The sequence below is a fragment of the Diadema antillarum genome, unplaced genomic scaffold (genome assembly GCF_040938485.1).
Source record: "Diadema antillarum isolate AM-2024a unplaced genomic scaffold, OU_Dant_1.0 seq00000155_RagTag, whole genome shotgun sequence".
NCBI classification, from domain to species: Eukaryota; Metazoa; Echinodermata; class Echinoidea; order Diadematoida; family Diadematidae; genus Diadema; species Diadema antillarum.
In genome coordinates this window covers 980,600-995,907 of record NW_027271227.1, presented here as the reverse complement: position 1 = coordinate 995,907, position 15,308 = coordinate 980,600, and the positions used below count along the sequence as shown (strand labels likewise).

The window sequence follows — 15,308 nt, the reverse complement described above, 5'->3', positions numbered from 1 at the left end:
AAGAACTCTAGAAAGCAGAAGAAATAAAATATACCATATAGAAGAGTAGATCTCTGTAGACAGATATAAGAACAGGAAGACAGACAAAAATTGACAAATAGATGGATGCATAAAGATATTTATATCCATAAAGTAGATCTATGGAGAGAGAGGGAGAGATATGGCTTCACCTCCACGTAAATCTGTACTTGTATTCCCCTACCCTGAAAGTCAGTATTGTTTATCCCTTGGTCTGCTAACAGCAGCTAATATGAACCATTCTTCTTCTTCTCTCTCTCTCTCTTTAAAAGCTCATATTATGTTCTTTGCAGGATGAAAACAATGTGAACAACAACAACAACAACAACAACTTATGTTTCATAGTTATTATTTCCGCAATAAAAAAGAGCAGAATAATAAGGGACGGAAGAGAAGAAAAAAAAAAGAGAAAGCAATTATGCCACAAGAAAGTTCTAAAAATCCCAAATAATCTTTTTACATCTACACCAAAGCAAACCTATACGCAGCTGCTGTAACAACAAAATGAAAATACACAAATATTAGTCTTTATTGCCAACGAGTTCAAAATCATCAACAACAACAATAGTACAGAGCACGTTGCTCATTCCTCTCGGAATAGACAGGCCCCTTTCTAATACACAGCGCCTCTTCTCATCGATTTTGTTACATTGCTGCCTGAAGTACCTAGCATGAAGCCGTTGCATCCCTTTTTTTTTTTGGGGGGGGGGGTGGGGGGGAAGCTCCTCGTTTAGTTTGGCGCCAACGTGACCGAGGGCTCACGTTGCCACGGCAGCACGTTCTTGTTTTTGCATTCATGTCCGTCCCTCGTGCTTTCTTTTCATCCCACCAGTACCCTCTGTGCTGCCTTTTACTAATGCGACATGAGTTTTACTCTCCCCCTTCATTTTCGTGAGCAACTCTGCCGTCTTTATGTACCTGTAAGTTCTAAATCTCCACCTATACGTAACTTCACTCAAACAAGCAACGGAAAAACGGCTCTGCCATGTTGTAAATCAATGGATAATTACTAGAGAAACAAGGTGTTGTCTCTGAAAGAGCACGTGCTTCGAAGACTCAGATTAATTTTTCCCTGAAAGCAAATTTTTCACCAATTTCTATCTAAACATCATATAGGCAAAAGTCCTCATTCCAAAAATCAAAACACAATGAGAGTATTCAGCGTAAATGAAGGCATTGCTCTTTCAAATTCACTCTTGGTGTTACAGCGCCGTTTGCCAGACTTAAAAGAGTCATGAAAGAAGAGGTCCGTCAACCCACACTCTCATATTTTCCTCGAAATTCAGATTAAAATCATCCAACATAATTGAGAGAATGAGTAGAATCAAGATCAATACTCATGGTCTTTACAATATCCTTCCAACGTCTTGTCTTAAAACTAACTTGAATCGGTTTGTATCGCGGTTGTAATAAATGGGCAAGCTACTATGTGGATAGTTTTCTAATAATTACCAAGAATCGCACTGAAATGACTAAAATAGAAGAAAACGAAATATCTATAAAAAAATGGAAAGACGTGTTCGAAGTCACAAGAGGACACGAGGAATTGAGTGAACTACCCGATATCAAGTGAGAGTCACAAGGAGTTAAAAAGTCATTTGAGAGTCACTGGAAGGTGACACAGTGATCGATGGAGAAGGTGGAAATGACATAAGAGTCAAAGATGTTTGGAATATAAAGTTCCCCTCTTTAGTTACGTCTTTTGTTTGCCCCGAGCAAACGAGACACACATACACATTTCACAAACAAATGCAAAAACGTCGGGTATATCATAAGTTACAGTTCATTATTCCGAAGGTTCGGTAATCCGAAAAATGAAATAAGGTTCGATATTTTTTTCCAAGGCTTACTAATCCGAAAATAGAATGATTTTCGTAATTCTGAAAGTTCGTTCCAATAGTACACACCTTCTTTTCTTTTTCGGAATAAACGAATCATTTGGACTAACAAACCTTCTGAAGTACGTCACAAATGATCGAATTAACAATTTTCTCTTTCTTTTTCATTTTCGCATTAATTTTCGCATCAACTTCGGAATAACGAACCTTCGAAACCTTATTTCAGTTTCGGATTTGGTAAAATCGAAACTTCGGAATAACAAACATCACCCATATCATCATACATCATCATCTTCGTCATCATCATTTTTCACACAAACACAGACACACAGAGCGTTTTTTAAGTAAGTGGGAAGATAAGATGTAAACGATAATCAACCATATCATCATCAGTATCATCATCATTATCATCATCATCATCACCATCATCATCATCATCAGACACACAAACACACATCGCGTTTTTTTAAGTATGAGGGAGAATGAGATGTTTACGAACATCACCATATCACCATCATCATCATCATCATTATCATCACCATGATCATTATCATCATCATCATCATCATCAGACACAGACACAAACATGTTTTTAAGTACATGTACATGTATGTGGGAAGATGAGATTTAAACGACATTGACTTACGAGTAGAACACGTCGGCCCCGTGTACCCATTTCTGCAGATGCATCTATCCGGCGTAACGCAGTAGCCCCCGTTCATGCAATTCAAATGACAAGACACTGTGGGAGATAAAGAGAGAGAAAGTGCGAGCGATTAGGAGAATATTCGACATACCTTGGAGCCATTTATCATTCCATCATTACGAGGCATCATTTCGAAAAGAAGAAACCGAATACATACATATATATATATATATATATATATAGTATATATATATATTATATATATACAGCGTAGTGTCCTAGAAAAAACGAAACCGGGTTTCCATGCAACTTTTCACTATCGAAATCATACATTTTCTTTATGAGATATACATCAATGAACAGATAAACTTTTCTTCTTTCATTTGATGTACAACTTAATGTTCATCGTTCATGCATGACTGAGTCTAGTGGTGCTACCAAATTTTCATTTGCACGCGCAAATTGTGACTTTAAGTGAATTTTTCAGACTTTTAATGCTACGTTTTTGAAAAAAAAAAGTTCGTTAGCCAAATATTCATATTTCCTTCTTTCATATGAGACCTAACGCGTCAAATATGAATAACGCATGCTTGAGAAAAATTTGCATGAAAACATGCTTCATTTCTACCGATTCTACGGATAGTCGAAAAAAAAAGCATTCAGCTCTCCCGACTTAGCATTTGACAATGGGCTCATCTGCACCATTGAATTCACACAAAACAGCCGCAGTGCTACAGTGAATGTTGCTCGGGGGTGGGGGGGGGGGGGGGAGGAGGTATTTGCAGATAATGCTGTATGAGACGGAAAGCCCTCTGTTGTCATTTATTTAGAATAAGCTATGAGACATAACCAAAATTACTGAAGACTAATATCGTGAGTATGTTCAGGCTGCACTCAGTCCAATGGCTATGGGAAATCAACATTACAACAATGATACACATTTTGATGATTTTGTACCTCAAACTAATTTCGCTGTTTTCATTCCTGTGTACATTTCCTCTCACGCGTGGATAGTCCTTCATCACTGACAGGGTTTTCATGTTTTTTGAAGGGGGAAGCGAAGCAAAAAGATAGGGTACATCACTTTATTTATCACTGAAACGTGCGCTTCTAACATTTCAAAGGTGCAAGTGCAGGGCAAAAAAGTCGTCTTTTTTCGGGTGGGGGGGGGTCGGAAGGTTTTTTCGGTCCGTTTCTCCGACCCCACCTTCCCAAACATTCCGCTGATGAATACCCTTTGCTCTGTAGTTAGCTGCTATGGTCAGGCAAGCTCATGATCATGTGCTAATTTAAGACCCTATTCACAACCGAACCGTCAGTAAAAATCTCTTTTACCCCCTCAATTCATGTTTGTGTATAATTCATTGAAGCATGAAGGCCATTGTTATCTGTCAAGTTGGGCATGTCGGGAAAGCTAACTGGCTTCTTATTTACTATCTATCCATCTGGGTAAAAATGGAAGAAGTATATTTTCAAATTCAGTTTTCACGAGCAGGCGTTGATCTTTTCTGACGCATGGGATATCGTATGAAAGGAAAAAGAATGGATATTAAGGCTATGATTTTATTTTTTTTGCAAAAGATTGCTGAAAAAGTCTGAAAGACTCATTCAAAATCGACATTTGCTCGTGCAAATGAAAATTTAGTAGCACTACTGTCTATTGTTCTAACTCAGTCATGCACGAATTTTGAGCAATTAGTTGTGTATCAAATGAAAGAAGAGAATATCTTTCAATCCATGTACAACTCATAAAGCAAATATGTAATTATGATCGCAAAGAGTTGCAACGAAACTCGGTTTCGTTTTTTATGGGACACGTTGTATATATATATATATATGTATATATATAATATATATATATATATATATATATATATATATATATATATAAGAGAGAGAGAGAGAGAGAGAGAGAGAGAGTGAGAGAGAGAGAGAGAGAGAGAGAGAGAAAGGGGGAGGGGGAGATGTATATGGATATACCAGTGAATATATTGACATAGTGGAAAAACATTCCTGACGACATTAGTATCATGTTCGCCAGTTTAGCTAACAGCAAATGATACACATAATATTCTACGACCGCAAACTCACCATTGATCAAACTATCTAATAAAAAAATGGGGTTTAAAGAAAAGAAATAAGTAAAATATATCACTGTGAAGCAATCACACTTATAATAAAAGATTCTGACATGCAGCGCTTCTGTGCACACGGAGATATCGTATATTCAGAAGCCGTATGGATATACTCGACATCGTCTTGACTTGAACTATGTACCGTAAAACGGGGTGAATAGGGACAAATTTAAAGTTCTAATGATTGTATTTTTATGCCTCCGCAACGAAGTGGCCGGATGGCATTATGTTTTCGGGTCGTCCGTCCGTCCGTCCGTCCGTCCCGTTTTGTTTTTGTCTATATCTCAAGAACCGTGTGGTGGTTTTACATCTAAACTTGGTATGAGGGTATATCCTTGGGGGATAATACTTTGTGTGGATTTTAGGGTCACAGGGTCAAAGGTCAAAGGTCACAGGTTATTTTGTGAAAAAAAATTGAAATTTCATGTTTTTCTCCATATCTCGCAAATGGTTCAAGGTATCTTCATGGAACTTAGTATATATGCTTGTACCGATGGGCAGTGATTATCTAGGGAAGTTGGGGGTCGTGGGTCAAAGGTCAGGGGGTCAAAGGTCAAGGTCAACTCCTCAAAATATCACTACTTTCCTTATATTTATGCAATGAATGAAGGTTTTTTTTTTTAACTTGATGTATACATGTATTACCCAATATATATTCTGTGGGAAGTTTCTTACTAAAAGGTCAAAGGTCAAAGGTCAAGTGAAAGTGCTGAATTGCACTTTTTCCTCCATATCTCAAAAGTACTCAAGATATCATCATGAAACTTACATATTTATGCATGTTCAACCTAACAGTGATTCTCTTTTGAACTGTGAGGTCAAAGGTCAAAGGCCAGGTTGAGATGATGCTATTTTCCCATTTGATACTGAAATTATACTTTTTCTCAATACCTTGAAAAATCACTCAATGCATAAACTTATAAAAGGGTCAAAGTCAAGTAAAAATCATCAGTTCCCCAAATACCTGCACTCTGACATTTTAATCATTCATCCAATTGAACCTAGTTCTAGGAAAGTGAACATTCAGCACATTTGTGTCAAACCTGTCATTTTAATATTTTGCCAATTGTTTGAAACTGTCATCACACATTGTCAAGACATTGTACTACAGACCTATTAGGAGAACCATGCATTATGGCGGAGGCATATCAGTCGCCGTAGCGATATATCTAGTTTTTCATGCAGCCCAGAGACTCAATCTTATGTGGGGATTTTATGTCCACCTAAAATACCTTTGATTTGGTATTGTGAAAGAAAATAAATATTTGGGGGAAAAGTATGTTTTTTGATAAAATGATGCTGTCCCTGTTGACCCCAAATTTGGGGTCAACAGGGACAACACTAATTTTGATCCAAAAAAAAGCTGTTTGGAGGCATTTTTTTTTCAATCCATCCAATGAATTGGATTAAGGGAACAACTACAGAGTTTAGAAATGATATACAAACATTTAAGAGCAATTTATTCCATTGTTAAATCAATCATTAACAAAAATTTCAACAGCCCAAGAAAATGAGCTGATACAAAAAAAAATGTGACCCATCAGGTCAAAGGTTAAGATTGAAAAATGAGTCAAAACTTTACTAATCCATTGAATTGCACTCAAATATTAACCCACTTCTTCTTCAAGTGGCAAATCATGATGTACAATCTTATTCATACACTCTAAATTCAGTGTAACTTGACTCTTATGATGCCGGGGATATTTTGGGAGTTCTTACAGCAATTATGAGCTGGCACCTATAGTAGGGGTCTGACTCAAACAGATGTGTTATTGGCATTAAAACATGCAGAAGACAGAGAAAATGGTCATGAAATACAAGTGGAAAAGTCCTAGCCTGTCTTAGGCAGTGCAAAAATTCCCAAGAGGGTGGGTGGGGCCGGGGTTCCCAGACCCTTCCTCCCCAAGTTAGGGTTAAGACAGCAAAGTTCACTCTCATCTATGTATACAAAAGTGAAGCCACATATCCAAAGATCTTATTGCTCTCTTGTCAAGAGATTTAGAATAAAAATTCACACATTTGGAAATAGCTGGACATAACAAACATTTCAGAGCAATTTATGACAATATAATACTTAATCATACAGAAAATTTAAAGGGCCAGTCAAACGACACTATGGTGTCCCTATTCACCCCAGTCTAACTGATTTTTTGCCCAAGAGAAGAAAAAATGTGCTGTCACAAATTCCTGTTGAAATAATTATTTCAAATTTAAAGGTGTGTTGTAGGACCTAATAGGCTAGATTCATGAACCTTTTTAGCGAATTTTATTAATCAATGGCAACAGGAGCAGAAAAGTTTTGACCGCCCTGATTTTTTTGTGATTTTTTGAAAACTTTTTATTTGGACCTCCTGTACCCTTTAAAAAATTGTTCACATCAGGTGGACCACTTTCTGGACACTGTTGGATGGTCCTTCCATCCTGTGATAAAAATACGAAAAAAAGTTCAAGCAAATTTGAAACATGCACATTCAAAAAACTTTTCTCGGTTTTGTCCCTATTCACCTCGCCGTCCCTTTTCACCCCGTTTTACGGTACACCAACGTCTGAATATATCTATATATATGAAGAGTTTGTTTGCAAAAACCTATAAGTCCATATTTGTCAAATGGAGATATTCGCGATTGAAGGTCAAGGAAAATAAAGAGAATAATAAGAAAATCTTTACTTCTTTTGACCAAAACTTCAAAAATGAACTTTTATATGTAGTGACCAATATATCATTTAAAAGGTATTATTTTGTACTTTATGACAGAGACCGTACTTCAAAATCTTCAAAAATGGACTTATCGGTTTTTGCAAACAAACTCTTCATATATATATAGTTTCACAGGATAAAAAGTTTCATGAGAAGCTCATAAATATGTATGATCTCTCCCATGCGCAGTACAAACTTTTGCACTGGTTTTTGGTATTGTGTCTAGTACGTTCGTTCCGTAAAATCAGTAAAATGTTGAAATGTTTAAACACTTTTTTTCAGTTGTTATTCTAAGCGAAGAAACAAGCCAGCTGCAAGCAGCAACGAAAGAAAATCAGATGAAAATTGCATTGAATTGTATGAGCACGGAGACACGCGCAAGACAACCGGAAGTGACAATGGCACCGAGGAATCCCACAATGCATCTGTGACAGAGCTTTTTAGCATCCGCAGAAAACTTGGCAATACCGAGAATTGCGCAATCCTCCTCAGATGTCTTTGCGCGTGAGAGATGTTCAGCTTATGTAGTATGCGCTTTAATAATATTAAAGTGCATACTATATTACTATATTATGTCATTGTGAGAAAAAGAAATGAGGCGTTCTACAAAAACAGCGTCAAGGTGATGAGACCCGAAATGGATCATGCCAATAGACAACTCATTCCGACACTGTAACCCTAGAAACTGTCCAAATACTCGTAAGGTTTTGCTGAAATATACGCTCATTTCTTTACATTTGTTTGTTACAATTTCATCGATGTCGAACCATGTAAGTTTTCTCAGAGAGCTAAGAAGAGCTTCACCGTTGGTAAAGAAACTTCTTGAAAACGTGTGTGGACAGAAGGATCATCCTCCTCGATGAAGATGGTGATGACTATAATATGATGACATCGTTATCATCTTCTTCTTATCATCATCATCTTTATCATTATCATGAAATACAGATAACCTATATATAACTGTGGCACGAAATGTCGATTTCATAAGTGATCAACGAGGAGATACCTCGGAGCGGGAAGGTTGGCCCGATTTGGATATATTCGAGAATCCTCGTAATGGTTTGTGTATAGCTTTGTCACTGATCTCTATGTAAGTACACACACAGCCCAGGAATCTCGACTCGAGTCGACCACTACCAATGACCAAGCAGAATGCTTCGATGCAAATTATTCGTTGAAGGGCGCCACCTGTGATTTTCGAACGTACACCGATGGGCAGCGATTGGAGATCGATTCAATCGGTGCCACCCATGTCTCCCTGGAGCGCTACCGCGTCTTTATTGTTCAAATTATCAGTGACTTTGGACGATCACGTTTAGAAGAGCATGATAACAAACAAGCTCTTTTATAAGTCTGAAAACCTTCTATCTCCCCTTTAAGAACTATACAAACAGTGTACGCTCAAGGACTTTTTTCTAGGGAGATAGAGACAGAGGTTTGTGATCATTATCGTATAGTTTCTAGAATAAAACAATTAGTATCAAAATGAGCAATAGACATATAGCTCAATCAAAAATCCTATCTTCAAAATTCTTATGCCCTCCAGGGACACAGCCAAACAAGAAAATTACGAAAAGTGGGCAAAACGAAAGAATTTAGTGAAAACAACAACAACAACAAAGGTATCCGCCAAAGGCAGGCCTAAATAGAAACATAATCATGAATAAGAAGGGGAAAATACAATTAATATAATGTGCTGAAGGAGATGAAAGGAATGATTATGGTAAATGAACGTATTGAGAAGGCCAGGAATGACGTATTAAAGGTAATTTTGATCTCCAGCTGCGTAAATACACATTTTTTTTCTTTGTTAATTTCTTTTTCGCCCACTGAAGGCAGCTCTAGAGCAAGGCGAGTCAGAGTAGAGTAGTCAACAAGGCACATGGTTTGTCAAGGTCAGAATGTAGAATTAACAAACAAGCTGGTTGTGTGTCGCCTAATAATGGGTTCCAGCACTGCGCACACACTCTATCATACAAACCAAATACATATGTTTATGGGCAAGTTGGTGTGTTGACAAGTTGTAGGGATGCCGATTTCTGCGTAATTACGGGCGTTGCCAGACAACTTAAGGTTTAATTCTTTTTTCCCCAAAACATGCATTGTGAAGCTCACATTATATCTTTCAAACATTCTTACTGCCAAGACTTAGCGGGAATATGAGAGGGGGGAGGAGTTAAGACACTCGCTGTAACTGATGCGTTCAACTTGCTGATCAACTGATATGGAAAAAGAAAGTTTTGCAGTATCTGGCGGCGTGTTAAGATTTGTTCTTTCATTTTTTTACTATCAGAGATAAAAGAAGACGAATAATGGCTCATTTATGTATTAAGTTTATCTGAGGAAACACCGCTTTTCACGTAACCCAATCTTGCCAATAGCATTATTTCATCAGATGAAAGGAAAAGGCGGTTCATACTAAAACATTCAGAATTTACGTCTGCCATGATCTAAGACGCTGAATTTATTTTATATCACAGCGTGTGTCTGCTTCCAGATCACACTTAAAAAGAAGAAAAAAAAAGAACATAATCAAAAGTTAGACTAAGTGTTTTGGAGTCCTTTTTACATTTTTTTTTAAGGAGTTCATAATCATACCAACATCCGGTGTTACAATACCACACGAAATCTACCAAAGTGACTTAATTACATATTTTGAAATGCACGAAAGAAGATATCCCATGATATCAAAGCCAACAATACACAGCTGATTAGTCGGTTGGGTAAGAACGAGCGTTCATAGTTCTCATGTCGCATTGCTTGATTTTTCGTATTGATACGTTTCGCGCCACGATTCCGCAACGCGCAAAGTTTTTGCCGCATCGTTTCATGACTTTTTCCATTGAAGTCTCCCGCATATTTTGAGACCAAATTTGCGACGCCCGGGTACTTTGTTCTGATGTTACGTAATATTTTGCACATGCATGTCAACCCGAAAACGGCTCTAATTCATGATATCGTGTGCAAATCCATTGCAAATTGTGTGTCTTTTTTTAATTGACATAAATTAGATTATTTCAACTTTAAATCATTGAAATTAATAAATTCTAATGTAGATAAGCTTGAAAGAGTGCCTGCAATAAATTTTGGGGAAAAACAATAGAAAACAAAAGGTTGAAAAAACTTTGAAATTCATAAGAAATTAAAAAAAACAATAAAAAACAAAAGAAATTGATTTGGATTGTGCTTTTTTTTACAAGAAAATTGTTTAATGTGTCTTGAGGAATTCTGACACAAAAAATTTAGAAATCCTTCAGTCTTTTTAATGGAGTTACAGGGGGAATATGATTTCATGCATAAATTTGCATAATTAATTTACTAAAAATAGAAATTCAATATTTTTTGATTGTATGACTGTGCAATCTTGTAGTTGACATCCAGCTCTATATGTTCAGAGCAAAATTTTGCGGCAATCGCGCCATCAGCGGCCGAGATCTGAAGGGGGGGGGGGGGGGGTCAAATTGACCCCCTTCAGTAAAAACTTGGTCTCAAATAGCCCAGTTAGAATGGGGTTAACATGGTTCAAAGATAGACAGTTTTCTCTCGGAATGAAGTTGGCTCAACCTTCTTTCTTCTTTTTTTTTTTTCTTGCACATGCATCAATCAGAGAGATCGTTATACTGGATGCAGCATGCGCATTCGTTGGGAAACAATTCTTCGAAAAAGCTGGAGCAAGAAGCAGGAGCATGCGAACAGGCCGCGTAATAGTTGTGTACATCAATAGAAAGGATCCACGGGGGAGGCCAACGAAAACGCTCGGTTCAACAAGATCAGCACCAATATTTCAAGCATGTTATTGTCTTTAAATACGGACAGGTTGGTTATGGTAACGAGGAGTTAAAGAAACGAACTAACAGCAAAATAAACGTGCGAATTAGTGCAGAGTGCATGCATGAAACCGGAAATGGTCTTCTAAATGGTGAATTCACTAGCTTACACGCTTACTCAGAGCAGCAAACCGAATATACTTTACTATCTCTATCCATTGCGTGTGTTTTGTGTGCGTGTGTATTGGGTGCGTATTCCAAAGCACCTCATTTTCTTCAGTGTTGCTTGTTGGCAAAAACTCCTTTTGAACTGTCACGTTTAACTCACGGGGCGGTCCTATCATATAAATGCTATGGAATTTTTGAATCATGCCATTGTGCTAATAGTGTAATCATTGGTTTATGATGATTGATGACTAGCATACCAAGTAAAAGATGATATCAAAACGAATAACTAACATCATCTTGAGATTCAAGCGCGCAAAATTGAGAGAGTGAAGCTGCTATAAGATTTTGATAGCGCATGCATGGATATGGCTTTGAAATCTAGCTAGATGTGACTTATATGACAGAAGTAAAATGCATGGATTTCTCATGCCGTCGTGAATATTATATTTGATGAATGTCGTTTTGGGCGATATATGTTTTATAATTTTCATTTAAATATTTTATGAGGTGCACTTACTAATTTCACACGTGCGTCCCGAAAACCCAGGCCAACAGTGGCATCTGTTAAAAGCTGTGCAGCGACCATTGTTTAAACACGCAGGTTCACAAAGTGCTGTAGTGGAGTGTGAATAAATTCGCATGGATATCATTATATTGATATTATAACAGTTTTGTTTCTTACTCCATGATATAGCTTTTTCTACCATTTCATATACTTCCCTTTTCTTCTCTTCTTCGTCGTAGGTTGAAAAGGCAAAGAGCAGTATTGGTATTAGGGCGACAGAGAAAGCACACAACAAAGCAACGAAAATATGCAAGAAAATCTAACAGCGAAAACAAGGAGACGCTATGGTTAAATAAGAGCTGATTGTTATCATAGAGCTTTATACAAAGAGATTGTGCGATAAGAACAGAAAACTTCGACCCACGAAGAGATATCATACGGACATAAACGACATTATGATTGAAATGCAGTGGACCATTAATACATCTGAGGGTGGACGTTGACGAGTAACTCGAAATGACCTTACCGAGGGTGGACTAAGGACTGCAGAGTCTGCAAAAACTGTGACATGATTTTGTAACTGTTTGTTGCTTTCAATGCCGCGATTCATCGAGCTCGAATTGTACGAGTAATTCGATCGCTAGATTTCCTCGCGTTAATAGGCTGGTGCCACTGAAATGCCAAGATTATAATTCCATTGTAAGGTAATCGCGTTGCAGGAATTCAGGGTATTACAGTATACGAATGTTTGAGTAACTCCTCCAGTACCATAAAAGTAGCTGTCTGAATACAGCGCAAATGATATTTCAAGGTGGCCGAGTTGCAAGGGTTATAGTAAACTGACAGTATACGCTTAGTGCCTCCCCCTCCCCCCCCAAAAAAAAAAACCAAACACAAAACAAACAAACAATCAAACAAATAAACAAATAAACAAATTGCCTCTATGCTGAGGGGCCTACACGTCCCTTCAAGTTGATTGGAACTCCTTTAAGAATAAAAGGAGAGTTCACTCGCCAGCGAGAGTTATGAATATTAAAGGCGATTTGATCAATCGTCACACCGGGCTGCTCATACATTTTGTTGGGCTTCCAAAAGAACTGACATGATTGTAACAAGTGCAAAGCAATAACAGCAATGCCTCAAGACAAATACAAAAAATATAAACAGTCAAACAAACAATGTAACAGTGGATACACTATTTCAGAACACAAGAAAGCCATCAATAACAACATCAATTGTCTCTGTCACTTAGAAACAAAACAAAACAAAACAAAACAAAAACAATAAGATACAACGTAATACAAACATTAAACAGTTACCCATCCAATGAGAGAAAAAAAAAAACAACAACACCCTATTTCTGTTTGCACTCGATTAAGGCGTATTACATTCAAATAGGAGATGGGTACGGTTAGTGGAGCGGGGTTGGACAGGCATGACACTGTTGTACAGCAGAAAATCGAGAATTTACGTCGCAACATTGTATGTCTGATAGATCCACGTGGAAACGACTCGAACCCAATCTTCAGCTTTAGGAACAGTATAGAGGGCGCCAGACGCGATTAAAAAAATAAGTTATGACAACTGAATTATTTTGGTTGAAACCTTCCATTGGTGTTTTGATATTTCAGACAGCTATGGTACGCGCCACATAGAGATATTTCTCTTTAGATTTTGAACTGTGTATCAATTATTTCTCGCAGCGCCTTGGGCATCTCGGTATAAAGTGCTAGAGCATTGCGAATACAACATATTTCTACTTCTAATACTCACAAGCCTCCTACTACTACCACAAATTCGAATGCTGTTATTGTTTTTATCGTTATTAGTTAGTTATCATCATTATCATAGCCATCATTATCATTATCATTATCCTTATTCATTACCTACATTGCTACTACTACTACAAACTGCTACCACTATCATTACTACTTCTGTGGGATTTATCATAGAAAATATTGATATCAAGTATCCTCAATGGGGCGATGAGTTAGTTCCGTCGGTAGCGCGTCTGCCTCAAGATCCACAGGACCCCGGTTCGATTCCCGTGTCACATTGAACAATAAATGGAGGTCGCGTGTGTAAGAGAGTCACAACTCATGCAACAACTAAAAGATCCTGCTTCATTTATCCATCGCAAAGAATAGGGTGTTTATCCCGTTGAATTGGTCCCGCCTCAATCCAACTGGACCCCATGGAAGACCTGCTATTTAGGCTGAATATGGGCTATCCGGCCATCTTCTCAGATGGAAAAATGAAACAATACTGTTCACCCGTTTGTTTGGGGACTAGTTCCGCGTATACTCGGCCATATTGTGTCTAAGGGGAAATGTATGATGTCGCAAAATCCGCCCGTCTTCCATGGGATAACATGATAACATTCAAACATCAAATTGAAAGGCTTTACCAGCCACTTCACGGTATCTGGGCTTTTGGTCTCTACAAAATAGATTGAAATATTGATTCTGTGTTCTAAAATGACTGAAGTAGAATATCAAGATCCTTTTTAAGATTGATATGGGCTTTAGATAGAGATCGTAAAATGTGGTAGAAAGCAGTAGGAAAGCAGTAGAAAAGCGCTAAAGAGGAGATGACTTTGTAGGTTAAGAAATTCAATTTTGTGAGATCAGCAGACTCCCATACCTCGTTCGCATCTCCGGCCCGCGTATCCCACGGGGCATTCGCAGGTGTTGGGTCGTATACATCGTCCGTTGTTTAGGCACGGTGGACTGCATAGAGCTGTGCGTAAAATATGTGATGTAAAAAAAAAATAACGCTTCTAGAGTTTATACAAAAGCAATGTAAACAAAATTATTAAACTACTTGGGAAAATTGACAAATTGACATTTGTATGTCACTGTCATATAAAAAACGGAATATCCACGTGGTTCATTTTTCTCATAAAAAGTTACGATTACGAATATTATGTTTCCCCAATGTAGCACATCATCGAATGCTCGCACTCTAAAATTGTCATGACAATTTATGCTCAAATAAAAGGGATAAATGACATAAGCACGATTTTTTTTTCATTACTACGATATTATTATAATCACCAACAGGAAACTTCCAATTTCATCATCATGTCTAAGCATTTTTCTTTTTGATTTTGATCTATATGTTCACTAGTATACTTTTACTATCATTCTGATACATCAAAAGCCTACAAGTTCATACGTCAGTCAATTAAAGGTATTGTTTACCATTTGGAGCAATGGTTTAAAAAGTGTTTGAGTTATTACATTTGAAACCCATGTAAAGGTCAGGTGTATCACACAATGTCGTACCATGTAAAAAATTTGCAATAAAGCCTTATGGAGATATCACTATTTTTCTCAATACACCATTACAGTAGGAGGTTTATTCTAGAAATAGTTTTAACATAACTATTGTTAACATTCTGTATATTTAACAATACTTTTAGTTCAACATGGATTACACTGATGAACATTTTTACATTGGTTGTCTCTATCCCTTACTCACACTTTAGAACTCTTTTTAAGCATTAAAGCTGGGTTTTTGGTTCATCTGCA

General features: G+C 37.4%; 1 protein-coding gene across 1 annotated transcript in view; it reads right to left on the bottom strand.

The window, feature by feature from the left end:
* Positions 1–2,502: 2,502 nt before the first annotated feature.
* LOC139727825 (von Willebrand factor D and EGF domain-containing protein-like) overlaps positions 2,503–15,308 on the bottom strand; it is a gene marked incomplete at its 3' end in the record, with an annotated part of 123,229 nt that continues 110,423 nt past the window's right edge. Inside the window, exons 23-25 of the mRNA XM_071638798.1 lie at positions 14,419–14,514; positions 11,788–11,883; positions 2,503–2,598 (exon numbers count right to left, since the gene is read on the bottom strand). Of these exons, the coding sequence (XP_071494899.1) occupies positions 2,503–2,598; positions 11,788–11,883; positions 14,419–14,514 (288 nt within the window). The remainder of the gene's footprint in view (positions 2,599–11,787; positions 11,884–14,418; positions 14,515–15,308) is intronic.